The sequence below is a fragment of the Pholcus phalangioides genome, unplaced genomic scaffold, assembly GCF_987345545.1.
Source record: "Pholcus phalangioides strain wild (caught in Gottingen) unplaced genomic scaffold, Ppha-v1.0 ptg000002l_1, whole genome shotgun sequence".
Classification (NCBI taxonomy): Eukaryota; Metazoa; Arthropoda; class Arachnida; order Araneae; family Pholcidae; genus Pholcus; species Pholcus phalangioides.
In genome coordinates this window covers 15,429,030-15,455,398 of record NW_028301595.1, presented here as the reverse complement: position 1 = coordinate 15,455,398, position 26,369 = coordinate 15,429,030, and the positions used below count along the sequence as shown (strand labels likewise).

Here is a 26,369-nt window from a genome sequence, read left to right as displayed (position 1 = left end):
ATAAAAATTTTCTCACTTGATAAGAGAGAGCATCAACATTTTTTTCTAATCTTGTGCTCTCACAGATAGGTGTACAGAATGGCTCAATACTACTGTCAAGGAAACCTGATTTATTTGTTTTCTCTTGACTTTTTCTCTGATTCTGCAAAATGATCAAAAGTCATTGTGACTAAAAATAAATAAAAATTTCATTTATTTCAGGCACTTTAAAATCTATAATGCAAGGAAAAGAAAGTTGTTTTTCATATAAAAGAATAACACAAGTTTCACAATAAGTGATCTTTTTATATTTTTAATCGGAATAAGATTTTATCATTATTGTAAATGTAATTTCACTAACCTTCTGAGTTATATCCAAGAGACTTTCTTCAAAGTTGACTTCAGCTGTAGATATTTTACTTAAATGATCATATGGTACAGCTTTTTGAAACAATGAGCTAGCCCCTTCTTTGGCTTTTGAGAAATCTTTCCTCACTGGCATGTCAGGCTCAGCATTCTGGAACAAATATTATCCAATATATATGATTACGTTCAAGGTATTGGTAGACTCGAAACAAACTTGCACTCAACACTTTTAGCTATCATGAGAGATTTACTAATGACACATCTTTCTTACTGATATATATAAAATGGATTTTCTGTCTATGTGTGTTTGCATGTTCTTTATACAAATCCACAATTTTAAACCGATCATTGCCAAATTTTGAATATGGGCCATCTCCTAAAAAAATTTAGAAACCATTTCCGAGACTTTGGTAGTAATTTTTATTATTTTCTAATTCTTCATTTAATTGTCTGTCGTATGGTATTTCTTAATTTGTTTTAGATGGTATCTAATTTTTTTTAAATCTTGGTTTGTAGCAAATCCTCAAAATCTGGCTGTCCCAGCTTGAAAAAAAGTGTTAGAAACTTAGGTGCAAATCTGGAATTTTTTCAAAAAACTTAGATTCATGTTTTATATATGTGTCATAGATGAATAAAACTGACAATAGAATTTGGAAGAAAAAAAATTTACTTATGAAAAACTATTTTTCGTCCCAAAATTTTTCCAATCTTAAAATGCCCACACTGTTACAGTCATTTGGGAAATATATTTTTATACCAGATTAAATCTGATAATGCTTTCAAGCTCGTTGAAAGGTTCACTTTTAATGCTTGATCAACTTTTTTGGATTTGACTTTTGAAAAAACAACTTAATATTCATGTTGTGTCTTTAGTACCAGACTTTTCACTGTGAAATGCCCACCCTGTTCATTATCATAAATGATTAGGATTTTTTTTCATCTATTTCATTTTTGATCAAGTATTAAAAGTGAACCTTTCAACGAGCTTGAAAGTGTTATCAGATTTAATCTGGTATAAAAATATATTTTCCAAATGACCGTAACAGAGTGGGCATTTTAAGATTGGAAAAATTTTTGGATTTCATAAGTAAATTTTTTTTCTTCCAAATTCTATTGTCAGTTTTATTCATCTATGGCACATATATAAAACATGAATCTAAGTTTTTTGAAAAAATTCCAGATTTGCACTTAAGTTCCTAACACTTTTTTTCAAGCTGGGACAGCCAGATTTTGAGGATTTGCTATAAACAAAGATTTAAAAAAAATTAGATACCATCTAAAACAAATTAAGAAATACCATACCATCAACATCAAGTGCATGAAGATAGGCTTCAAAATATAATGAAAATTTTTATCAATCATTTAAATTTTTAAAGAAAAAAAAATAGGCTAATCTATCCACTCTGTTACATCTTCCAAAAACTCAACCAATGCCCCAGAATGGGAATTATGATTTAAAGTTTTCTTAGTTAAATTAGTTGAAGTTTTAAGTAAAATTTAATAAGTTATTTATTCAATTTAAACTTTTTACCACAAACACACGCATTCTCCATCATGTTATTTTTCAGTTAAATATGAAAGTTTAGTAGTGTTTGATTTTGACGATCAAACACTACTGCCAGGGGCACAGATCCAGGGGAGATGTGTAATAAGGGGCATTTTAGTATGAGTAAAGGTCATTATTATGATAATAAATTCTGTATTTTATGGAACAGAACCATTATTTCTCTATATTATTTTCATTTCCAGGCTCTACCCCCCCCCCCCCCAACAAGTTCACTCTGGAACACTAATGCAAGAGGCATAAAATAAATATGAGATTTATACCAACATCAAAATACTATTCAATTTCAACAAAATATTTTGAAGTGAAGGAAAAATCACCATGATGACATAATATACAGCTGAGCAAGTCCAGTGTCCGCTTTGAACAAATTTTAAACATTTTACCAGAACCAAAATTCAAACTACAAGGGAGGGAGGATGTGTGATTTCTGAATTCCCTCATGGGAGAGGCCATTTTTCAAAGGTTATAAAGGAGTCTGAGTCACCTATCACATTTTGTATATAATTTTTGAGAAAATGAAAGTGTAGCCTATTTAGAATATTTGAGTGCATTTCTGTGCATTCTGTTACGGGAAGCATTTTTGCAGTTCACAGGCACAAAACATTTAAGAACACTTCAAACTAAGATGTTAAATTATAAATTACTAAACCAGTCTGTCAGAAATAAAAGGTCTTGATTTTAAGTAGCTAAATATATGTAAAAAATAAACTTTTCTATTTTCTATTTTTAAAAAAATCAAGAAAAACCATCAAAACAAGAAAAAAAAGTCAACAATTTTTTAAAACTGCCTTTTTTTAAGCATAACAGAAATGGACAAAATTCACGACTTTCAGTCATAGAACCCAAAAAATAAAAGTGAAAGATTTTAGAGTGAGATAGATGACTTTTTTCTCAGCCCGAGATATCAAGGAAACAGTTATTTTCCGGATATGATGCTGAGGTGAACTCGGAAAGAAAAGTCATGGTAGCATGCTTGCCCAGTATGCAAGAGGGCCTAGGTTCGTGTCCCGGCGGAGACGTGGTGACTTTTCTTTCCGAGTTCACTTCAGCATCATATCCAGAAAATAACTGTTTCCTTGAAAAGTGAAAGATATTTATAAAATATTAAATCAGTGGCTATAATTTGAGACCAATTTTATTTTGAAAAATCAACTTTGAATTTTTTTGCTTCAAAAATGCAGAATGTACACTTTTTTTTGCGAAAGACCATTTATTCTAAACGGGACTTGACTTGAACAATAGGCTGTTTAAAGGTTTGTCAAAGTTGGGCAAATGACTGAAAAACTATCCAGCAACATGGTTCGTCTTCGTCTTAACAATGACTTTTGGAATATTAATTTTGGTTAATGTGGTTCCCACACAATAATTTCAGACATGTTTATACCTTTAAAGTTGTTTGTCACCCTTTCAATGCTCCCAGTATATGAAAAAAACCTGCCAGTGCCAGGTATTGTAGCTAGTACCAAATAGTTTAAAATATTTTGCATTTATGCACAAAAAAAAATGTTTCAAGAATATGAAAAATTTTTGTACATTAGTTAAATTTTTTACAGGAATGATCATAAAAAGTGTATGATTTCTAATCTATATATATAAAATTGATTTTCTGTCTGCGTGTTTATGTTCTCTATACAAATCTACAAATTTAGATCTATCGTATTCAAAAACATTTTGCATAGGCCTATATATATATGCAAAGCTATATAGCTTCTCTACTACTCTTCTTAAATATCGGAACAACATTAGCAAGTTTTGATCCCTTGTTACGATACCCTCAGCAACATTACTGTATATCTGTGCGACTGGCCTCAACAATTCATTAGCACATTCCCTGAGGACCCTGGTATTATCATACATAATACTGGCAGCATTGAAGAAGTGACAAACCATTGTAAAGGCATATGCATGTCTGAAATGCATTGTTAGGGAACCACAGTAATAAAAGTAAACACTCTGAAAGTGATTGTTGAGGCCCAAGAACCATTGTTGCCGAACAGTTTATTGCCCATTTCTGGCATTTGCCCAGCTCTGATGAACTTTTAAAGTAGCTTATACTCTAGTGTAGAGAAGCTGTGTCCAATTATTGTCCAATGAGTTTGACGAGCTCCGTCTCGAAAATTTCGGAAATTATTATCAAAAGGAAGTTTGTGAAGTAGATAGATGAGAATAATGTATTGTGCCATAATCAGTATGGGTTCAGGAAGGGGAAGTCATGTGTGATTAACCTCCTTTACTTCTATGATCATGTGACAAAGGGTTTGGGCAAAAATGTACATGTTGTTTACTTTGATTTCCAGAAGGTATTCGATTGGGTCCAACATGGTAAACACCTGAAGCATTTACACGAGATTGGTATTGGAGGCAACTTGCTGAATAGGATAGAATCATGGTTAAGCGACAGGTCTCAACGAGTTATGGTGAACAGGGAATTTTCTGGTTTGACAGGAATCACAAGTGGAGTTCCTCAAGGAAGTGTCCTTGGCCCCATACTTTTTTCACTTTTTATCGATAAACTCTATCAGGGTATCGATGGGATTACTAGCAAATTCGCAGATGACATGAAGCTAATGGGGAATCAAAGCGATAGAGAGTTGATGCAGACCAACTTAAACAGGATTGCAGCATGGGCAAATGAATGGAGATGATGTTTAACGTTGATAAGTGCATTTTGGTTCGAACAACCTACGGTTCTCTTACGAGTTGAATGGTGTCACTATACCAGATGCAACTAAGGTCACCTTAGGCTGAACACATAGTGAAACGGACAGCAAAGCAACGATGGGAGAAGAGATCCAAGCAGTGAAATCAAACACACTGATTCCAATGTGTCTGCGTATAGTGCCGCGCACCGCAGCAGAGCGGGAATTCTGCGATAACCGATAAGAGCAGCGCATTCAAGATATTGTTTTCACCGTTAAAAAGCGGTAATGAGGTCAAAAATGTCACCAGAATCATTGATGTAAAGTGCTCGACATACTTCAAAATGGTGTGGAAGATCAAATGAAAACAGCAAGTACCGAATATAATTTTCATATATTTCCCATCCAACTTTTTTCGTGTCACGTGCTTAACAAAACCGAAAATGATTTATATTCAGAGTTAATAGCATTTATATTTTGAGTTTTAAGCTAATCTATCCTGCACCATGCGTGGGTAAATGTATTTCAGTCGTCTGAATTAAAAATCATGTGTTTCTGTGGAAAAATTGACAAGTTTTATGTGTTTATTTTCTGTGTACTATCAATATTTCCATACTTTAAGCATACCAAATGTTTTTTACACTGGATTTTTTGGGTGTTAATAATTACATTTCTTGTGTAGAAACAATGAAACCAACAAATATTTCTACAAATAAAGCTATTCAGAGGGGGGATTTCCTACTTCTACCCTCCCGCTTATGCTAATAATACAAATTTAAACGGTGGTGGGGGGGGCCTTTGATAAACTTGATTTTTTCTCAGTTTTTTACTCATAAATTTAGTAGAAAATATCATTGATCTTTCGAGAAGTGATCGCACTCAAGTGCCGCGGGAAAAGATGAAGGGCGGAAAGCGACCAAAATAATGAGGAATATTTCCGTAGTTATATTTAAAAATAGTGATATTCACTCAACACTATTATTTCTAAACTGATGTCTGAGCAATGATTTTTATAATTATGGAATTTTTAAGCATTCTTTAATTTAAAAAAACCAAGCTGATTGCGAGTTTCTTTTCGATACTCTCTACTATATTAAACGCCCGTACTATGTGTATACCATGTTCTACCTATATCTACCCATGTTCCTTGCTCGCAGCTATATTCTCGTCTCGCTTCTCTTCCTTCTCATTCGTCATTTTGCTCGCCGCATCCGCTATGTTCTTAGCCTTAGGTTTTCTGAACATCATTCAGCGGTGGTCAAAAAAGCAAATAGAATGCTTGGTCTCATTTTGAAAAAAGGTCTCTTCGCGTTCTCCTAAAGTCATTCTTTCGCTTTTCCAAGGCTTAGTTTTTCCTGGACTGGAGTATGCTGTAAAGTTTTGGAGACCATACCTACAGAGGGACATAGACTTAATTGAAGGGATGCAGAGAAGAGCTACGTGTGTCCTTATTGGCACACGGGGCTTGAGTTATGAAGAGAGACTTCATTTTTTGAATGTGTTTACATTGGATGAACACAGGCATCAGGGAGATACGATCGAAATGTTCAACATTTTGAACAGGATGGACCATGAATTATTACCACACCGTCAATCGACTTCTTTTACAAGGGGATACCAGTATCGATTGGTAAGGGATAATGCGAGGTTATGGTGTCGCAAGGAATTTCTCTCTAATATGATTGTTAATAAATGGAATAGCTTACCCCAGCAGGTAGTAAATTGCAACACAATTAACACGTTTAAAAAGAAATACGATAAACATGTTGGGGTAAATCGAGAAGTCATTCATACTTAGAAAAAGACAGCCATAAGTATTCTTATGGACATTGTATAATATTTCATCATGTATATATATATACAGACAAACCTCGTTAGTGCGTCACCCGGTTAACACGTCACTCTGCTTACCGGTTCACTTTTTGGAAGTCCCAATTGTCCTCAGGCAGGAATTGGCACAGCTATGTGTTACTCCGTTTAACAGTCACTCCGCTTACTAAGTCATATTTTTGCTCTCCCAAGAGTGACTCATTAACGAGGTTTGACTGTATGTATGTATATATATATATATATATATATATATATATATTGTAATTGCATTTTTAATTGGGTTGCTGTATTTTTGAAATATATGACATCCATATTTATTATGGGCATCTTTTTCTCAGCCACCTCGTTGCGCCTTTTGCTTGTTGTGGCATTGTATTTTTATTTGTATAATAGTACATTCATTTATAATGGTTTCTCATTTTTTCAATCCTCCCAGTAAATGAAGAAACCCCGGGCAGCGCTGGTTATTATAGCTAGTTCAATTAGCCACTGTGGTGGTCGAGTGGTCACAGTGACGGACTTGCATCACGAGGATCCGGGTTCAAACCCTACCGTCGCAGCACACACAGCCCGGGTTCTTACCATATAACTGGGAGCATAAGAGAAAAGACCAACAATAGTAAAGGGATGAGCATGTCTGAAACACATGCCTGGTGAATTTTTAAAGTAACCGATTGTTTAAATCTGGTCCTCTTTGGTGGATATGCAAAATTTGGTAGAGATCTGTCTAAAATTATAAGATTTGTTTAGAGAACATGCAAACACAATTAAACATTTATGGATTAATCCTTTTATATACATAAATAGTCATTGAAACAAAGCTGAGAATGAGAATTTAATTTTATCATATTTTTATATAAAATGTAATCAAAATATAAGGTGGTATTGTTCAATGATATTTTTGACTTATTTTTACACTTTTTTGTTATGCAACTGTTGTTTTTAGAAACAGTAACAGAATCAGATTAATTAATAACCTACAGGATCAAATATTGGTGTGTCAACAGGAGAATCTCTGGCACCTGAGCTGCTCACATAGCCTGTGTCTGCCATAGATACTTTACGTATATGACTGATTTCTTTGGAGGTAATACCAGAATTTATCAATGTATGGATAGTACAAGATTTCTGTGGAAGAGAGATTAAACAGCTTGCTGTTATTATAACCTTTACCACACATTATCATATGCTATAACCTATATCTCATATTTTTTTCAACTAAAATTACACATTTCTGGGTCTCTTGAATTTAGAAGAGCAACATAAAATTTAAAATAAAAACAATCTTCAAACCAGCAATATTTGGTATTTCTCATAACAAAAGGTAAAGTTTGGCTGATCAAAAGCATAGTCTGTTCTAATTCAAAAACAAAAAACATACTTGTGAGTTAAAGATAGAATTACGATGGACTTTGAAAAAAAATGAACACATGAATAACAGTACACTCATACCTTGGCTAACGAAAACCATTGTTGTAAAATCACATTTTGTTAGCCAAAACTCTATTTCCTGTAGGTTTCTACAGAAAAATGTTTAGTTCGTTACACACTAATGAAATTCAGAGATTTTATTAAAATTTACCTTTTTTTCCTCCATTTGCCTTGTAGAAACCATTACTTCTCTGCCATTTTCAGGCAACCTATCTGATACTTTGCTTGGAGCACTCTCATAGTTTAACCCTGATATTGATGCTTTACGAGTTCGTTGTCTTAGCTTAGATTTCTGGGATTCCTGTAAAACATGTTACAGGAATGATATATTTGGCATTGTCATAGATATATGATATTTGGCATTATCATAGATATGTGATATTTGGCGTTATCATAGATATATGATATTTGACATTATCAAAGAAAAATTAGCTGAACCTACTAATGTGGGCATACAAAGAAAAATTAAACATTATTTTTTTTGGGCAGCCCAACACTATAGCAAGGTTTGACAAACCTCAGGCATCAAATCACTAGGTAACTAAAAAAATCTATATTAGCGCTTGGAATTTTCTAAGTGTGGTTACTAAATGAGAATCTGGGGACAATGAAAAATTTTTAGAATTTATGTAACCTTTTTCACCAACAGGGAAAATGGCCAAGTCCTGGAAAAGCCTAAAAAAAATATTTTGACCATTCTTTTAAAAAAATGTTTGGCTCCTAGAAAAATTTGGCTGGCATCCAAATTTCTTTCTTGATTTATCAATACCTGTTATAGTGTATACCTCAAGTGCAAAATATAGAATCAAAAAAAATGGCACTGAAGAAAGTGAAAGTTGATGGAATGAAAAACTGCGTCTGCACAGTTTGACAAAATGGGTCTGTACAGTTAATATATCTTATTGTATTGTATTTTATTAGTATAAAAAACTCTATATTAGGGTGGAACGAAAATAAAAATTGAAATTGCTATTGTAATAGAATTTAAAATATGCCTTTATGTGAAGAAATACTATTCCTAATTTTTTTCCCCAAAATTCAAACTTCTTGAGGTTCCTCATCGCCCCTAAAGTTTAACGCAAGTGTGGAATTCTGTAACATGACACCGCAGAGGAGGCTTTGCCATTCCCCTTCCACACATGATTCGTTCAGTGACCTCTATGTTATTCCCTAGTTTTCAGTATTCATTTGCAATCTTACCCCTTAACTGAGAGGGTGTATAGCAGTCAAAATAATGACCAGAAGCTTTTATGGCTGTGACATTTTAGGAAATCCTAAAGAGTTGGATTTTCGGGTCTTGTCCACCTATGGCGATGTTATGTTTTGTTATTTGCTGACTCAACGCAATATGAAGGCACAACAATCAAGAAAAGATCCAGCTATTGCAGACATTCTTGAAATTATTGTGCCAAAGATATAAAATATTTGGAAAACTGCTTCAATTCCTACGGTTTCTCACCAACGGATATGCAAAATTTTCAAAGACTTACTGTAAATACAAGAATCCTCAGAAAAGTATTAAAGCAAAGGAAAGATTCTCTCACTTTCAAGCTGAACTTCATTTTTTCAGTGCGAAGCATGGAAATTGTTTGACATTGCAGCATGCAAATGTGATTTTGAAGACTGTAAGTGTGACAAGTTGAGAAAGGTCCGAAATTTAGAGAGAGATTTCTTGCAAGATCAAAGAAGTACACGCAAGATGGCCATTGGTCAAGTAGGTGTCCTAACAACGAAGAAATCAAAAACAATGAACAAAGGGAAATGGTATCCCGTTTGAAGTCATCTCAAGAAGAAACGGTGGGAACTAGTTCATCAACCACTAAAAACTCATCTACATCCAACGATTCTGAAGAAAATGACCTATATGAGCCAAAAACACAGTTTATCGTTGAAGTTAGCATTTCCATCTACAAGTACTGAAGCTAATGCATCAATCGGTGCCGAAGCAAGTGCTTCATTTGCTTTTGAAGTTTTACCATCATCCTAACAGATGAGAACTAAATTACCAAATACTGCTCTTGCTTGTGATAGAACTGGTGTGTCTCACCGATCTGATTGATCAGCTGCAATTATTGCGAATGCTGTGCTGGAAGATGTTGGGTTATTGACGAAAGAGAAGCCAAATATGACAACAGACCAGATGAAAATAAGGCATGAAAGAGCATCACAGAGAGTTCTTTTGCAAGATAAAATTCCTAGAACAAATGTGTGAGGAATATATTTTGATGGTCGAAAAGACAAAACCTTAGCCAATGTCAAAGGTAGGTTCTTTTCAAAGAACCATATCTGATGAACACATAACTATATTGAAAGAAGCCAGGTCAATTTATCTCAGTCACACAACTCCAAGAAGCAGTAGAGCAAGGGATATAAAGTCATCAATCCTAGACCTTTTTGAAGCAAGATTTTGATATGAAAGAATTGATGGCGTTCGGATATGACGGGACTGTTACCAATACTGGTTATAAAAATGGTGTTATCAGATTAATAGAGAAAGAAACAGGCCATCTCTTGCAATGGCTTATTTGTCTTTTTCACTTTAATGAGTTGCCTCTAAGGCATCTTGTGAAACATCTAGATGGATGTTCGATCAGTTCACACAGGCTTCAAGGTGGTATTGGAAAAGTTTGAAAAATTGTGAAAGATTATGTATTGTGAAATTTAAACCAATCTTTAATAACCTTCCGATAATGGACAGTGAAAACAGTGATTTAAGTGCAGATCAGAGATATCTTGTGGAAATAGTATGGGCAATAGAAATGGGTGATTTACCTGCTTAGTTATCACATTGTGATCCAGGTAAACTTTCGCATGCTAAACAGCTAACACTATTTTAAGGTTATACTCTGCAACAGAAAAGCCCAATGAAAATTGTAGCATTTTGACTTAGTACATAACGAAAGTTTACGCACCAATGTGATTCAACATTAAGATACAGTCATCGTGTTGTGATGGAGCAAGACATTTTTTCAATTTAGTGGAGTTATCCAGGTTTTCACCTGACAAAACATTATGCATCATTGACCCAGTTATTCAAAGAAATGCTTTCCACGCCCACCTGAAGAATTTATTGCTATCATTACTCTCAGATAAAAATCTCATTTACAAAAAATTGGAGTCAAAACTCATTTATCAAGAGAATTCTGAAAATTAGAAATGAAGGATTATCAGAAGCAGAAATCTGTAATCTGTACATTACATGTTCCGAAAATAACATTTTCTGCTAAGTGTTTAGTGATGCGACTACATCGATTACAACCGAGAACATAACTGACACTTTAATAATAAACATCCCGCCTAGACATATGTTGCCATAACAACCAAAACAGCATTCGAATGCCATACTGTTGCCATTCCGTGACTCGTTATAATAATAATGATGGTACATTAACAACATCTTCCTCCCTTTAGGAGAAAACCATAAGTTTCTTACAATTTATGAGAATAAGTCAGCCTGGATGGAGGCTTTACCAGGCGACCCGATCTTGTTACCGTGTAAGATCCATTATCCCGGATTGTCTGTGATGACGGGCCTGCTACCTGTTTCTGTGGTGTTGGAACCTGGCATTGGGGTGATACCTCATCCTTGGTTGCTGGAGATTTAGGACCACTTCTGTCTGGCTTGTACTCAGGCTCTTGCATCTCAGGTGGGGATGCCATATTGTCTTGGTGGTGACAGGCTGGCTGTGAAGCTGTTTGCTTAATTTCCATATCTTGTTGGACACGTGGTTTAATGAATTGTCTACTTCTTCTCAACGTGGAGCCCTCATTTGTACGATCTCATACGTGCGCAGACTGATCTGTTTTGTTACGCACGCTTCTTCCCAAATCAGTCTCTGGTGTAGAGAGTTCCGGTGCCACACTGAAGCTCCAGGATGCAATGGCACAAGGTCTTGTGATGCTCTATTATGTCGCTGAGCCATCTCATTTTGCCTTTCTAGCAACTTTGCATGGACTTCAGGAACCTGCGGTAGAGTGAATTGTAGACACTGGCTACTGGTCGGCAGGCTTGTCCATGTAGGTCTTCCAAAGATCCTTTGCGCAGGACTGCACCTCAGTTGACTACCTGGCGTGTTACGTTGAGCTTTAATAAGCCCAGGTATGGGTCCTCTCCTGAGCGAGCACACTTTTTGAAGATAGATTTCACAATTTTAACAGCAGATTCCGCCTGTTCATTGGAGCGGCTGTTCCCTGGGCTCGACATGAGATGACGGAAGCCCCAGCCATTAGCAAAATCTAGGAACTGTTTGTTCTTGAATTACGGACCACCGTCTGTGATGAGCATGCAAGGGATTCCGTGCCGAGCAAAATGATGCTATTTGCTTCAATTTGTGGATTACTGTGCTAGCTAGAGTATTTTGCAAGAAGTCTACTTCTATGAACTTGCTGAAGCTGCAACCAGCAACTTGCTGAACCTGCTAATCCACCAGGACCAAATAATTTCGCTGAAAAATATCAGCATCCAGTTTAAGCCACGGGCCCAGAGGAATATCATGAGCTATCATCGTTGGAGTTGATTGGGCTGGAGCGAAGGCAGCGCATGTGCCACATGACTCGAGATACTGCCGAATATCTCCTGACATGTTCGGCCAGAAGACAACTTCTCTCGTTCGACTGAGACATGCATTTATGCCTTGCAATTATTTTTTTCTTCATTTCAGCTCGAAGTGTTGTTGGCACTACAATGCGGTCTCCTCTGACAATAATGCCATTGGAGATAGCCAATTCATCTCGATATGGAAAATATGCCGCCGCCATGGCACTGATATTTGTGTTAGTCTCTGGCCAACCTTCCAATATAAGACGTTTAACTTCCTGCAAAGTAGAATCACTCTTCGTATGCTGTTGCATGATAGGTAGGTAATGGTCAGACACTGGTAAGAAGCTGATGTTCCTAATCGAATCCACCACATTTGCCATATGATGGAGTTGAGGGAGTGAGTCCCTTGAAGGAGCTCGTTGCCAGGAGCACCTCAATGCCAGTTCGTGCAACACGTCATCTATGGTTGGAAGGGTGTAATGATCTCTTTGAAGAGCCTTGTTGAGGTGGAGAGGGTCAATGCAAAGTCTCAGTGATCCATCTCGTTTGGGAACTATCACGAACTGATTCACCCAGCTGGTTGGCTGTACTACTCGTTTGATGATTCGTTGCTCCATGAGTCGGTGCAGCTCTTGCCTGAGTTTTTCTCTGAGAGCAATATGAGGCTTTCGAGGAGGGGAGACCACAGGTACAACTTCCGGATTCACTTTCAGCTTGACTTGTCCCGGAAATTTGCCGACTCCTTCAGAAAAAACGCTTTCCAGTTCTGGCTCCAACATCACATTGGTAACTCTGATGAAATTGCTGTGTTGTACAGATATCAAATTCAAGGCTTCACATGTGGGAAGCCCCAGGAGTGGTGACAGTTCTTGGTCGACTATAACAAAGTCCACGGTGTGTCGCCACCCAGTCTTAGGGTTATGTACCTCAGCTTTACAATCTAAACTTCAAATATACAAATACAACACCACAACAGGCAAATTGCCCAACGAGGTGGCTGACTTAAGAACATCATGGATCCCCGAGCTATTTTTTGGAGGCCCTACCTACTACTGCTACACCACACATGCACCCCGCCCACCCACCCCCCCCACCCCCCGCGGAACCCCCAACGAATTGGTACATGCGGGAATGTGCATGTATGTGTAGTGCAACCTGACGTAAAGTTTGTTTCTGTGTAATGCTTGTTATGTGTAGTGCTGCCATCTGCCACCAGTTTTTCTAACTAAGAGTGAAGTGTTATGATTGAATGATTTATCATTGTAGGACTGTTGCTCTCTGTGGTGAGACTTTTTAACGGGGAGATCGGCTCGCATTTGCGCCTTGAAGTTGGGAACCACAGAAAACCAACTTCAGCCGACCACCACTGTGGGGTTCGAACCCGGATCCTCGCATCGCGAGTCCGCCACTATAACCACTCGACCACCACAGCGGCAAAGTTTTTACATGGCCCGTTTGCGATAAGCTCAGAATTATTCCACATTTACAGTTTGCGACGACATGGCAAAACATTTGTATTCTGTGCTACTTTTGACCTGAGTAATAGGTTGATGGACGACCCTGTGTCTAACTGGAACACCACTCTTCGCCCGTTGACATGGAGAACACACTTTGCACAATGTGTATTTACTGAAGACACACATTCTACATACTCGTCTTCCAGTTCAGGATAAGTCTCATCCGGGTCGTGCCCGATTTGTCGGATCCGCCTAGCTTTGGGGATGATAGCCTTGCTTGTATCTGACCCTTCACTATAGACATGCACACGGTCTCAAAATGATTAGCTCTGTTGCATTTTTTGCACACGGGCTTCCATGCAGGACAAGATTCTTTTCTCAACGGATACTCAATCCCGCAATATTTGCATTCACAGCTTTTATGATCTTGTGAAACTCTAATGGGTTTTTTGACTGCATGTACCTCAGCAAGTGAACGCAGGACTGTACTCTCATGAGTGGCTTTGTCTGCTGTCCTACAAACATCAATGCATTTCTCAAGCGATAGAGACCTTTGCTTAACGAGCTCTGTATAAGTATTCGAATCTCGGATTCCAACAAAAATTCTATCTCTGAGTAGCGAGTCCATACATTTGTCACAATAACCGCATACTTTAATCTGGCTTCTAAGAGCCGCCAAGAAGTTATCGAACGACTCACCTTCGTTTTGGCTTCTTTTATTGAAGAGGGCTCTCTCATAAGTCTCGTTCGTCTGGCCGATCGCGAAAGCTTTGAACTTCTCCAAGATCTCGGACACCTTTCGATCATCTTCATCGGACGCGAAATCCAGACCATCGTAGAGTCATATGCCGTTGTCATCTAAGCACAAGAGAAAAAGCGCTACTCAATATGGCTCTGGCTGGTCGTCCAGTTGACAGAGGGCGAGGTAGTTGCTCCATCTCCGGCAAAATAACTTCCAATTCGTTGCAGGTTCTTCTCAGAATGTGATACTTGGTAGCTGCAAACCATGGATAGGCGGCGGCCGTCGGCTGATGATTTCACGCTGTTACTTACAACACTGCTGCCACCATGTTTAGTGATGCGACTACATCGATTACGAAAGAGAACATAACTGACACTTTAATAATAAACATCCCGCCTAGACATATGTTGCCATAACAACCGAAACGACATTCGAATGCTATACTGTTGCCATTCCGCGACTCGTTATAATAATAATGATGGTACATTAACAACATCTTCAACACTAAGCACTATTCGGAACTAATTGCATGGGATCAAGTACGAGTGATTGAACCACCTATTATAAAAAATCTGGAAATGGACCACAAAAATGATCTGAACCTACTTTTCCATCTATACCGAATTTTTTCCATGTCACGCACAAGCAGTTGAACGGTGCGTACGACTGAAGCATCTTTTGCTGTATCAACAACCGAGAGTCATGAAGGCTTCATTCAAGCCAGAATAAAATCAAGGAGCACTCTTCCATCGTTTGAAAAAAAAAAAGCTGACTATTTTGCAAAAAAGTGAAATGTAATAACAGTGTGATAACAGAGGAAGCAATAGAGGCATTCTCCTGATACCTATATCGTCAAACTATGGTTTTTTTTTTCTTTTTTTTTAATTTGGAACATGGTTAGTTTTGTCCCCCTCCCCCAAAAAAAAGGGGTTTATTTTCATCTCCCTCTATCAACCACTATGTACGGAGTGCTTGAAAAATTATCCTTTCAACTGCCATGACAGCTGCAATGCTGCATATTTGCTTGTCAGTTAGGTGTTTATTTTTTCTTTTGGTGCATTTTGAAGATGAAGTTGTACCAGACTTTTTTCCCTGTTGTAAGTTCTTGTTATCAGCCTGCAGACTATGTAGAAGGTCAGAAGGTGTACGACCTTCCTTTGTTAATGAAGACCGAAAATACAACGTGAAATAGAAAATGGAAAAATTTAGAAACCCTACCCGCCAACATATAATTGACACTCATGGATGCCATTCTCAAGGTGAAAAATGTTCTCAGGTTCACTGTACCACTGAAAAGCATGGTCAGAATGAGAGTGTGTCTGTGGTAGTAGAGAGAATTGTTTGCTTCATTTCTGTATTCTTTCACCTCGTTTTTCACCTTGAAATAGGCACCTATAAGTGCTGAAACATATGTCAGTATATTTCTAAATTTTTCCATTTGCCTATTTCATATTATATTTTCGTTCAGAATATTCGAATAATTTTGCCTAAAACTAACAAAGTTATTTATTCGATTATTGTGCGACCACTGATATGATCACATTATAATCAGCATGGGATTTATAATCAGCATGGGTTCAGGAAGGGGAAGTCATGTGTAACTCACCTCCTTTGCTTCTATGATCACATGACTAGGGGCCTTGGGTAAGTGTAAAAATGTAGATGTTGTTTACCTTAATTTCCAGAAGGCATTCGATCGGGTCCAACATGGTAAACTCTTGAAGCATTTACACGAGATTGGGATTGGGGGCAACTTGCTAAATTGGATAGAATCGTGGTTAAGAGATAGGTAGCAACAACTTATGGTGAACAGCGAATTTTCTGGTTGGACAGGCGTCACAATCACAAGTGGAGTTCCTCGAGGAAGTGTCCTTGGTCCCATACTTTTTTCACTTTTTATCGATAAACTCTATCAGGGTATCGATGGGATTACTAGCAAATTCGCAGATAATGTGAAGCTAATGGGAGTAATTGGGAATCAAAGCGATAGGGAGTTGCTCTAGACCAACTTAGACAGGATTGCAGAATAGGCAAATGAGTGGAGCATGACATTTAGCATTGATAAGTGCATGGTCGCTCGTTTTGGTTCGAACAAGCCACGGTTCTTTTACGAGTTGAATGGTGTCACTATCCCAGATGCAACTAGGGTCACCGATTTGGGAATTCTCACTGACGAGTGGCTTAGGTTTTCTGAACATTGTTCAGCGGTGGTCAAAAAAGCGTATAGAATGCTTGGTCTCATTTTCAAAAAGGTCTCTTTGCGTTCTCCTAAAGTCATTCTTCCGCTTTTTTCTAGGCCTAATTCGTCCTGGACTGGAGTATGCTGTAAGGTTTTGGAGACCATACCTACAGAGGGACATAGACTTGGTTGAATGAGTGCAGAGAAGAGCTACGCGTGTCCCTTTTGGCACACGGGGCTTGAGTTATGAAGAGAGACTTCATTTTTTGAATGTGTTTACATTGGATGAACGCAGACATCAGGGAGATACGATCGAAATGTTCAACATTTTCAACAGGATGGACCATGAATTATTACCACACCGTCAATCGACTTCTTTTACAAGGGGATACCAGTATAGATTGGTAAGGGATAATGCGAGGTTATGGTGTCGCAAGGAATTTCTATCTAATATGATTGTTAATAAATGGAATAGCTTACCCCAGCAGGTAGTAAATTGTAACACAACACGTTTAAAAAGAAATACGATAAACATGTTGGGGTAAATCGAGAAGCTATCCATACTTAGAATAAGACAACCATAATATTCCTTATGGGCATTGTATAATATTTTATCATGTGTATATATTGTTTTTAATTTTTATTAATTGCATTTTTAATTGGGTTGCTGTATTTTTGAAATATATGACATCCATATTTTTATGGGCATCTTTTTCTCAGCCACCTCGTTGGGCATTTTGCCTGTTGTGGCATTGTATTTGTATTAAGTGAAATGCACTGTACTAATCAATCAATATGAAAATTTTCAATCTTACAAATATTTCTTGTGAATTACTCTGTGCCTGAGTGAGTGTGATACCATCTTCTGTTACTTGTTGATATGTCACATCAGCAACATAAACTTTACGAGACAATGGCACTTGCAAATCCTAAGAGAAAGAAAAAAGACAGCACTCTATACATTATAAAGAATTCTTTTCATTTTTGTTTAGCTTGCTTGTAATTATCTGTTGGGCTCATTAAGTTCATTACTAACATTATCTCATGTAAATCCAGCTCAAATGAAACAACTTTGATTACCTATATGATTACATACATATAAAAGAAATAATCTATAGGCTTTTATTAGAACTTGCATTTTTTTGTTCCAGCCTTTTATTCAAAACCATGATTTCGTCTCCACTCTTCGACCACCTATCTGATATATTTTTTGGACTATTTCCATAGTTTAATCCTGATATTGATGCTTTTTGATTTGGTTGCCCCTGGTTTGATCTCTGGGATCCCTGTAAAAAGATAATGGGATGCTATAATGAACAACCAACTGTTATTTTGAACAACATTTTCAGCAGAATAAATCAAGATATAAAAAGTAGTGCATGATATTCAGTCATCAATGTAATATTGTCCCCCTCATGCTACAAGCACGAATGCACAAATTTTCACTTTTTTTATCAGCTGGTTCGATACCTTATTTTGCAATCCAAGTTTTGCTTGAAATGCCAATGTGTATCCCTATTGAAACAAATGTTAAAAAACATTTTAGGAAAATAACTTCCACAGAGTAACATGGGTAGAATAAACATTCAAATGTCTCATTTCCTACATTATTTTTTTATCAAGGACATTTCACTTTCATGCTTCTAGCATGAAGGGCATGATATATAACAACAAAACCAAATAGAAAAAATTAAATCAAAAACAATTAATTTGAGTCTCATTTCGATTAACAAGCAATATACATAAATGCATACAGTAAAAATTTATCTTTAATTTCAGCTACAGATAACTGTTTTAGAAGTATCTTATAATGTTATGCAATATATATATTTTTATTTAAAAAAAATGTCAAAAATAAATAGCATTACTTGATGATTCACTAATAGAATAAGATAAAAAAATAAAAAATTATAATATTCATAATTATTTGGTATAAAATGTTGAATTTTTTTTTTGTAAAATACTTTGAATCTGAAAAAACCCTGAAGCAGCAGTATAAAAACATTGTTTATATTTGATGCACCCACTTGGTTATACAGAATTTCTCATTTGCAAGGGCATACTTTAGTATGTGTAGATGTTTAAGAGATTTCCATCAACACAAATATACTTGTGTGCAAAATTAAGAGAATTAGCACATGTCAAATTTCTGAAAAACTAATGGACAGATTTTAATGAAATTTGGTACGAATACACAGTTATAGCAGAGAAAGATATACTACACTGAAGTCATAGTATGCACGCATGATTTTCTGCATATATTGTCCAATATATCATCCAGACACAACGGCATACTGGACACGAGGCAGTTAAGGAGTCCCTGAAGCAATCAGCCCCACTCTTGCAGCAATACAGTTTTCAGCTCTGGGATAGTTCTAGGAGGGAGATGATTTAGGTCAAGAGATCTGGCTGACCAATCCATATACCGGATATTCTTACTTTCCAGATAATGTAATGTATCCATAGACCCCCCCCCCCCCCCCGCCCAGTCATAAAAATTCGAAATCATCATTATTTAAACACATTAATGTTTGTCTTTTGTTTTTCATTGGCAATTGGCAGTGGTGGTTGTGTAACGGCGATCAATGTTACAATCAATCGTAATGTTGCCAGTTTCTGATCAAGATATTTTATTCACGATATGTAAATAAAATGACCTTGCAACTGATTGTCTTGTCAAGACACATGTGGCTGGGAATTTCCCAGTAAAAAACTGCTATACGATATCCTACCTCCAGATAGGATCCCAATGATCAATGCTCACAATGGTATTCATAAGTCACTAGGCAATATATTGTTGAAAAAGCATTCTTGTGCTTCTACCTCATAGCCAGAACAACACATTTAACATTTCTTATGCAAGTTGTAGTTATTTTATAACTTCATTTTTGTGATGCTTCCATGAATTATGAAATCCTGGATGCTAATTAACTTATTTATCATTTTGCTCTGACTGGGGAATCATTCCTATTTTTCAAAAAAATTTCACACGTGTTGGATTGAGTGCAGCGTACAGCATTGTCTATTTTACATTAAGTATTTTTTCCTCCTTTGCCATACTAAATTCTATTGCTTCAGGAATATTCATGCAAATTTCCAAGTCATTCTGACCAGTTCTTATTTTACAGTGTTTTGAATTTAGAACTTTAGTTGTAATCATCCTCTCTTTAGTTATAACCAAACTCTATACATCTTAAATCATCCCTAATTAATCTGCATTGATTATTGTTTCATTAAACATATAGTATTTACCTAGTTTTTATCAGTTTTGCAAAATAGCTTCCAATTAAGCATATTGAGAGTAACTGCGGAAAACATTTTTATTATATGGTTAATAATAACATTAAGAACTTTTCAAACACAAAATAATTCCTTGAGTTAAACCATGATTACACTATAAAAGTTTGATAAAAGTACTTTTATAAAACTTGAAAAATGCTACCAATAAGATCATTGGTTGCATTTTCTAGAATGTAACCAATAATCTTATTGGTGGCATTTTTCAAGTTTTATAAAAATACTTTTATCAAACTTTCATAGTGTAATTCCGGCCTTATACAAAAAAAATAAATTGCAAAAGTTGGTTTTTGTTAAAATGTAGGAAATATTAATTAGTAAGAAATATTAATTAATATGGGAATAGCATTAATTACATTAATGAATATATTATTTTAATTTATTTAGAAGTTTGAATTTTCTTAGAAATTTTATTGTTTTAATGTTTATGCTATTCAAACCAAAAAAACCAGTTTAAAGCAAAAAAAGTTTTTTATCAACCCTGATAGTTAAAATTGTCTTGTAATTTTAGCTTTACTTACATGTATACGTGACAATGAAATATTGCATTCATCATCCAAGACTAATGATTATTCATAATGGCCTACAAATGTGATAGAATCGCAGTGTATGAATAAAATTGATCAAATTTACTGACATGGCTGCTGATTATACTTAACAACTGATTCATCACTTTTACATAAAATATATTGCATGGACCCATGGGTAGGCTGGAAAAATTTCATTCCAGTGGTTTGGGAAGAATCTTCATTTGATTAATCATATTGGATGAATTTTTATGTACAGTGAAAGCTCACAACAACGATACTCGATATCACAATAGATAGATCTAAAACACTAATTTTTCAATTCTTGTTTGGGAAAAATGTCTTTACTCTAATGTTAAACCGCTGCCTCTCAATATAACAATATATATTTATTTATTTATTTTTGTTCACAAAATACCATTATATCAAGGTTTCACTGTATATTTTTATTTTTTCACTGTAACATGTCTCCGAAATTACTATTTTTTGTTTCTCTTCAACCATATTCAGATTTTCTTAAATAAACACCATTTTTCTGTCATAGTGTTATTATAAAATTCCTTTATCTTTTCTGGATCTTGTGATCATGTTAATTTTCAACTGGGCACTAATTTATCAAAGGCCACATTCTCCAAAAGAGAAATTACATCTAACAATCACATTGTGGTTATATTCGCAGCTCAAATCTTAATGCATTTCTTACAAACCAATTTTTACATATGCATGATCGATTTTTATTAAGAATTAAAAAAAAATGGTACACCCTCCAGGATAAGAGGATTATGAAAAATCAAAAGAAAAAGAAAAACCTCAGAGATTTTACATACTTGATTAGGTTTTTCGTTCACTACTTTCTGAATATTTTCTGAAATGTTAGAATTATTCATCCCTTCATTTTTGCTGGAATCATAATTATTTCTTTTTTCATTTGACATAAGTCCATTGGAACCTAAACTTTTTTCAGGAGACAGGTATGGAGAACATGTTTTCCTTGAATATTCAGTTTCTACAACATCTGAATGCTGAAAAAAGGTGTAAAATGACATTTCCAAAAACATGTAGAAATAAAATATTTTGTAAACAAAAAAAACACACACAAAGACAAAATCAATTTTATATATAGATTGCACCACTCATATTTCAAAAAATAGATGGAAGCACAACACAGAAACAAACTTCACGTTATGTTCACAACACTTATATGCACATAATTCATTAGAAGTTTTGCAAAGGAATAGGAATATGGATGAAGTGATGTCTGGTTTGGTAGTAGTGTATTCCCACTATAATCAGCCAGTTTTTCCCATACTAATTAAGTATTGGTGCAGATAGTTTTATACCTTTCAATGAATGTCCTTTTTCAAAACCCTAACGTTAGGATCGATAAACTCTAATTTACATACACTAGAGATAAAGCACAATGCTTGATTTGATCAAGTTGGTGTCCATTTTCATAAAAATATATATGCAATAAAACTTTTTGTTTACATTTTTTTGTTTTTAAAACAAGCTTCAAAATGTTCTATCTTCCAGAAGAAAAGGAGAGAAAAGTGCTTATATTTTGAGAGGGGGGCATTCAATCCTGTTAATACAAATATTATACCATAGATATGTTCTAGAACCTTGTGTGACAAACATTTAAATTTATAGTATACTTTAAAAATTTTCTAATTCTCTAATTTGCATGAACTCTGCTTCTGAGTGTTGTTTCGATTTTTTATTTTCATAACTCATATTCACAAAAGCTGAAATGCAATAGAAAAGTATGTGTATACAGAAGAATGTGATTGAAAAAAAACTGATGTTTAGCATTCATATAGGAAAAATCTATGATGATAAAATTCTGCATCCTTTAAATCAACTGAAAAAGTATTCCAAAACAAATTTCACTATCTACATGGTAAAGTTATGTTATTGTGAAAAATTCTAATTTTCAAAATCAACAGCATAGGCTATGAGACTCACACAGCGGTTCTCAACTGGTGCTCCGTGTGCACTCTCTAGGGGCTCTGCGGCCCAAGGCCATAGCAAGGGGGAACTTGGGGATCTAGACCTCCCCCAAATGTAAGAAAATGACCAAAAAAGGAAAAAAATAAAAAAATCTATTTGGTTCACTTTAGCTTCCCAAGTGGTCCCACTCAGAACGAAATTTCTGGCTAGATGCCTGCTGCAGCCACTAGAGGAAAATAAAATAGTAATAAAAAAGTCAATTTGAAAAAAATAATTATAAAGGTTGAGAACTATATACCATATGCTGCAAGATATAGTGTGAATATAAATTGGTGTGTCAGCATTCTGAAAATGTATCACTTATTATCGCAGCAGATTAAACAAGTTTTTTAAAAAAGGGATTGTGTCAGCTGTCCAGCCAAAGATCTTGGTATATTTAAAAAAAATACAATTCCCCCACAGAAAGTCTTCAGCTCCTTCTTATTTGTTAGTATTTCACAAAGCAAAAAATTATCATTCATTTAAGAGCAATAAAAAAACCGAATTTCCATCTTTATGTAGACAGTTTTTATAAGGAAACTGAGGAAATAAAAAATTATTAGTACATAATATTAAAGCCAATGATAACACATCCTGGATTTTATTAAACACTAGCTATAATACCCGGTGCTGCCCAGATTTTCTTCAGTTAGTGGAAGGATTGGAAAAGTGACAAACCATTAGAAGGAACTAAACCACAGGGTGTTTCAAGAAGAATCACCCGATTTGAAATGTGTCTATTACGAAAAATATTGAATATAGACACTTAAGATTAATTTTATATTACATGGTTGATCAAAGTTTTTTTACAAACCAAATTAAAGGTGCTCAATATGTCCACCTTGGGATACACAGCATATGTCTATACACGGTAGTTAAATTCGTCCCAAACTTTTGAAAGCATGTTTGCATCCATTGCAAGTGGATTTCTGTGAACTACGTGCAAAACTCTGTTGGATGCACTCCACATTTCCATCTGACATGCGGGGGCAGCCAGGGGAATTCCTTTTACACAGACAACTCGTGTCTCGGAATTGTTTATACCAGTTTCTCAACCTTTTTTGTCCCATTGCCCCCAACATAATCTAACCCACAGGATCCTATATTATACCCGTAGCTTCTACTGCCTCCTTGGAACTTTCCATCTTCCCCAAGGGGGCATTAATGCCCACATTGGAAATCACTGGTTTATACCATCACCTAATGCTCTGAGCTGTAGGAAGTTCAACACCAGGGTATTGTCCACAATAAGCATGATGGACAGTTGTTACAGACTCACACTTCACGAAGCTTAGAATACAAAACAATTTCTATTGTGTAGTCGCCATCTTGACAAACACTGAAGTGGCAGCCGAAGGAAGAGCGTCAGTGCTACCTCTCTGCAACTGTGTGAAACTCGAGATTTCCCTTTTTCTACCCATACATTATTCGATCAAAACAGATTAAAAGCTGAATAGTTATGATTTTTTTAAATTGGATGATTCTTTTTGAAATATCCTGTATTATACATAATACTGGCAGTATTAAAGAAATGACAAACCATTGCAAAGGTATATAGATGTCTGAAATGCATTGTTAGGGAACCATGGTAACCAAAGTAAATATTCCAAAAGTAATTGTTGAGGCCTAGAAACCATTGTTGCCCAACAGTTTTTTGCCCATTTCTAGGAATTTACCCAGCTCTGGGCATGAACTTTTAAAGTGGCCTATTGTTCAAGTAAGGTCCCTACTTGGTATATGTGCAAAATTTGGTGGAGATCAGGGTTGGCAGGTTTTTGACACATGTCAGTTTTTGACGGTTTAAACCACGGTTTAAACTGTCACGTCAAAAACCCTCCGTCAAAAACCTCTGTTAAAAACTGTCAAAAACCTCAAATACTGCTTTTCAACATATAAATTCCTATTGAAAATACGCACATTGATTGCATGTAATGCTTAAAGTGACTATGCTGCAATACATAATGTGTGATTTTAAAATAATCTTCCCCCCCCCTACATAATTATTTTGGACAATTATATACATGTATATATACTTGTAAAATATAGAATTTGAGTAGAGCATAGCATAAAACTACGGAAGGATATGTAATGTATTCAAGATAGTTTCAACCTTCTAAAATTTCTTCAACTGTTTATTTATATATGAATATATATATATATATATATATATATTTGCATATCAACATCTGCTCTACTTTTTTTTTTTACAACAGATACATGTTTAAAAAGTTCTTTCATGCTTGCTATATATAATGGTGATTTCTGTTATTATAGGCCTATTATCTAGACAATCCCAGATATTTAAAACAATATTCTTATTGTACATAACATTAGAATATATATATCCAGCAATCAAAATACTAAATTATCCTAAAATAATTTTTCCCCTGAAAAATTAATTAGTTCATTATTAGTCAAAATTTTTCATTGTTACCACAGTTTCTATTCTTGGGTTACATTTGGTGGTATATTTTTAAATGATAAATGTTCTTTTTCCCTTCAAAAAGACCTTATAAAAGTAGCCTGAATATACATATTTTTTATATAAAGTATCTTAGTTACTTAAGTTATATTACAATATCAAAATTGCTAATTCTTACCACATCTTCTAACCTTGGGCTATGCATTCTGACGTTCTATTTTCAGAAAATTCATGAATGGGGATTGCATCACAGATCTAAATGTAGTGGTATATTATCTCACAGGGTTTTGTTTTTCTTTTCCCTTCACCAAGAAGCAGCAACAGTAGTGACTGCATTATCATGCTAGGGGCAGATGGTCTTATAATCCAATAAAGACACCAGCTGCCCTTAGAGGACAAAGACCAGTGTACTAGAGAAAAGTCCAACTTTGCTATTTATTGTTTGAATTGTAAAGTAGTGAGGATTAATATGGAAACCAATTTCAGAAATTTCATTTGATATTTTTTTATGTTTAGTGAAACCAATTTCTAAGAAATCATAAATATATTTTAAACTAATAATAGACTAAATAATGAATCGTGGTGGAAGGCCACAGCATATAGCCTGGCAAAATTTTGATAAAGTAGAGAAAAATGGAAAGATATATGCAAAATGCATTAATTGTGGAGTTATGCGATGTATTCGTGTGGACAGGATGAAGAGCCATATAGCTCAGTGTATTGGAAGGGGCAATGATGTTGAACAAATACCTGATGTACAAAAAGCAACTACATCAACATCTACAGAGTCCACTGCTTCATAGTCTATTATTTTGTTGGAATCAACAGAACCTGAAATTTTCACTCAAAAAAAGAAGCAAAAAATTGATGACTTCATTGTGAAATCAAATTCTGCTACAACTAAAAAAATTGATTTATTAGTGGCAAAGTTTTTTTATGCCAATAATATCCCATTCAGTGTTGTTGAATATTCAAGTTTCAAAGATCTAGTTTCTGCTTTGCGACCTGATACATTCTGAAGGTAAATCCTATTTTCTTGAAGCTGTTGAGTGTGGTGCTATTATGAAAAATGCAGATTACCACAAGCAAATAATTAACAATTCCATACGTTTGGCCCACGATAAATATTCTTGTGAAGTAAAGGCAAGGCAGTTGTAACTGATAATGCAAAAGTAATGGAGAAAGCCAGGCAACTTTTGCTTAATGAGATTGACCAAAATTTAATAGCATATGGGTGCTCTTCTCATTGGCTCAACTTACTCGGACAAGATCTAACACCTGAAGCTGTGCTCAAACAGGTGGTTAAAATACAAAAATACTTTAGAAACCATCATTTGCCTTCGGGATGGCTTAATAAACATATGGGGTCAATAAAACCCCAATTACCTGGTGATACTCGATGGA

The 26,369-nt window shown here is 35.4% G+C and overlaps 1 protein-coding gene across 2 annotated transcripts in view; it reads right to left on the bottom strand.

Annotated features, from left to right (window-relative positions):
* The window catches only part of LOC149089463 (uncharacterized), a 171,705-nt gene that overhangs the window by 73,881 nt on the left and 71,455 nt on the right, over positions 1–26,369 (bottom strand). For both annotated transcript variants that reach the window (XM_089238742.1, XM_089238746.1), the window contains exons 15-21: positions 21,382–21,576; positions 17,867–18,016; positions 17,546–17,659; positions 7,964–8,113; positions 7,363–7,509; positions 341–496; positions 17–142 (exon numbers count right to left, since the gene is read on the bottom strand). In XM_089238742.1, coding sequence (XP_089094868.1) covers positions 17–142; positions 341–496; positions 7,363–7,509; positions 7,964–8,113; positions 17,546–17,659; positions 17,867–18,016; positions 21,382–21,576 — 1,038 coding nt within the window. The remainder of the gene's footprint in view (positions 1–16; positions 143–340; positions 497–7,362; positions 7,510–7,963; positions 8,114–17,545; positions 17,660–17,866; positions 18,017–21,381; positions 21,577–26,369) is intronic.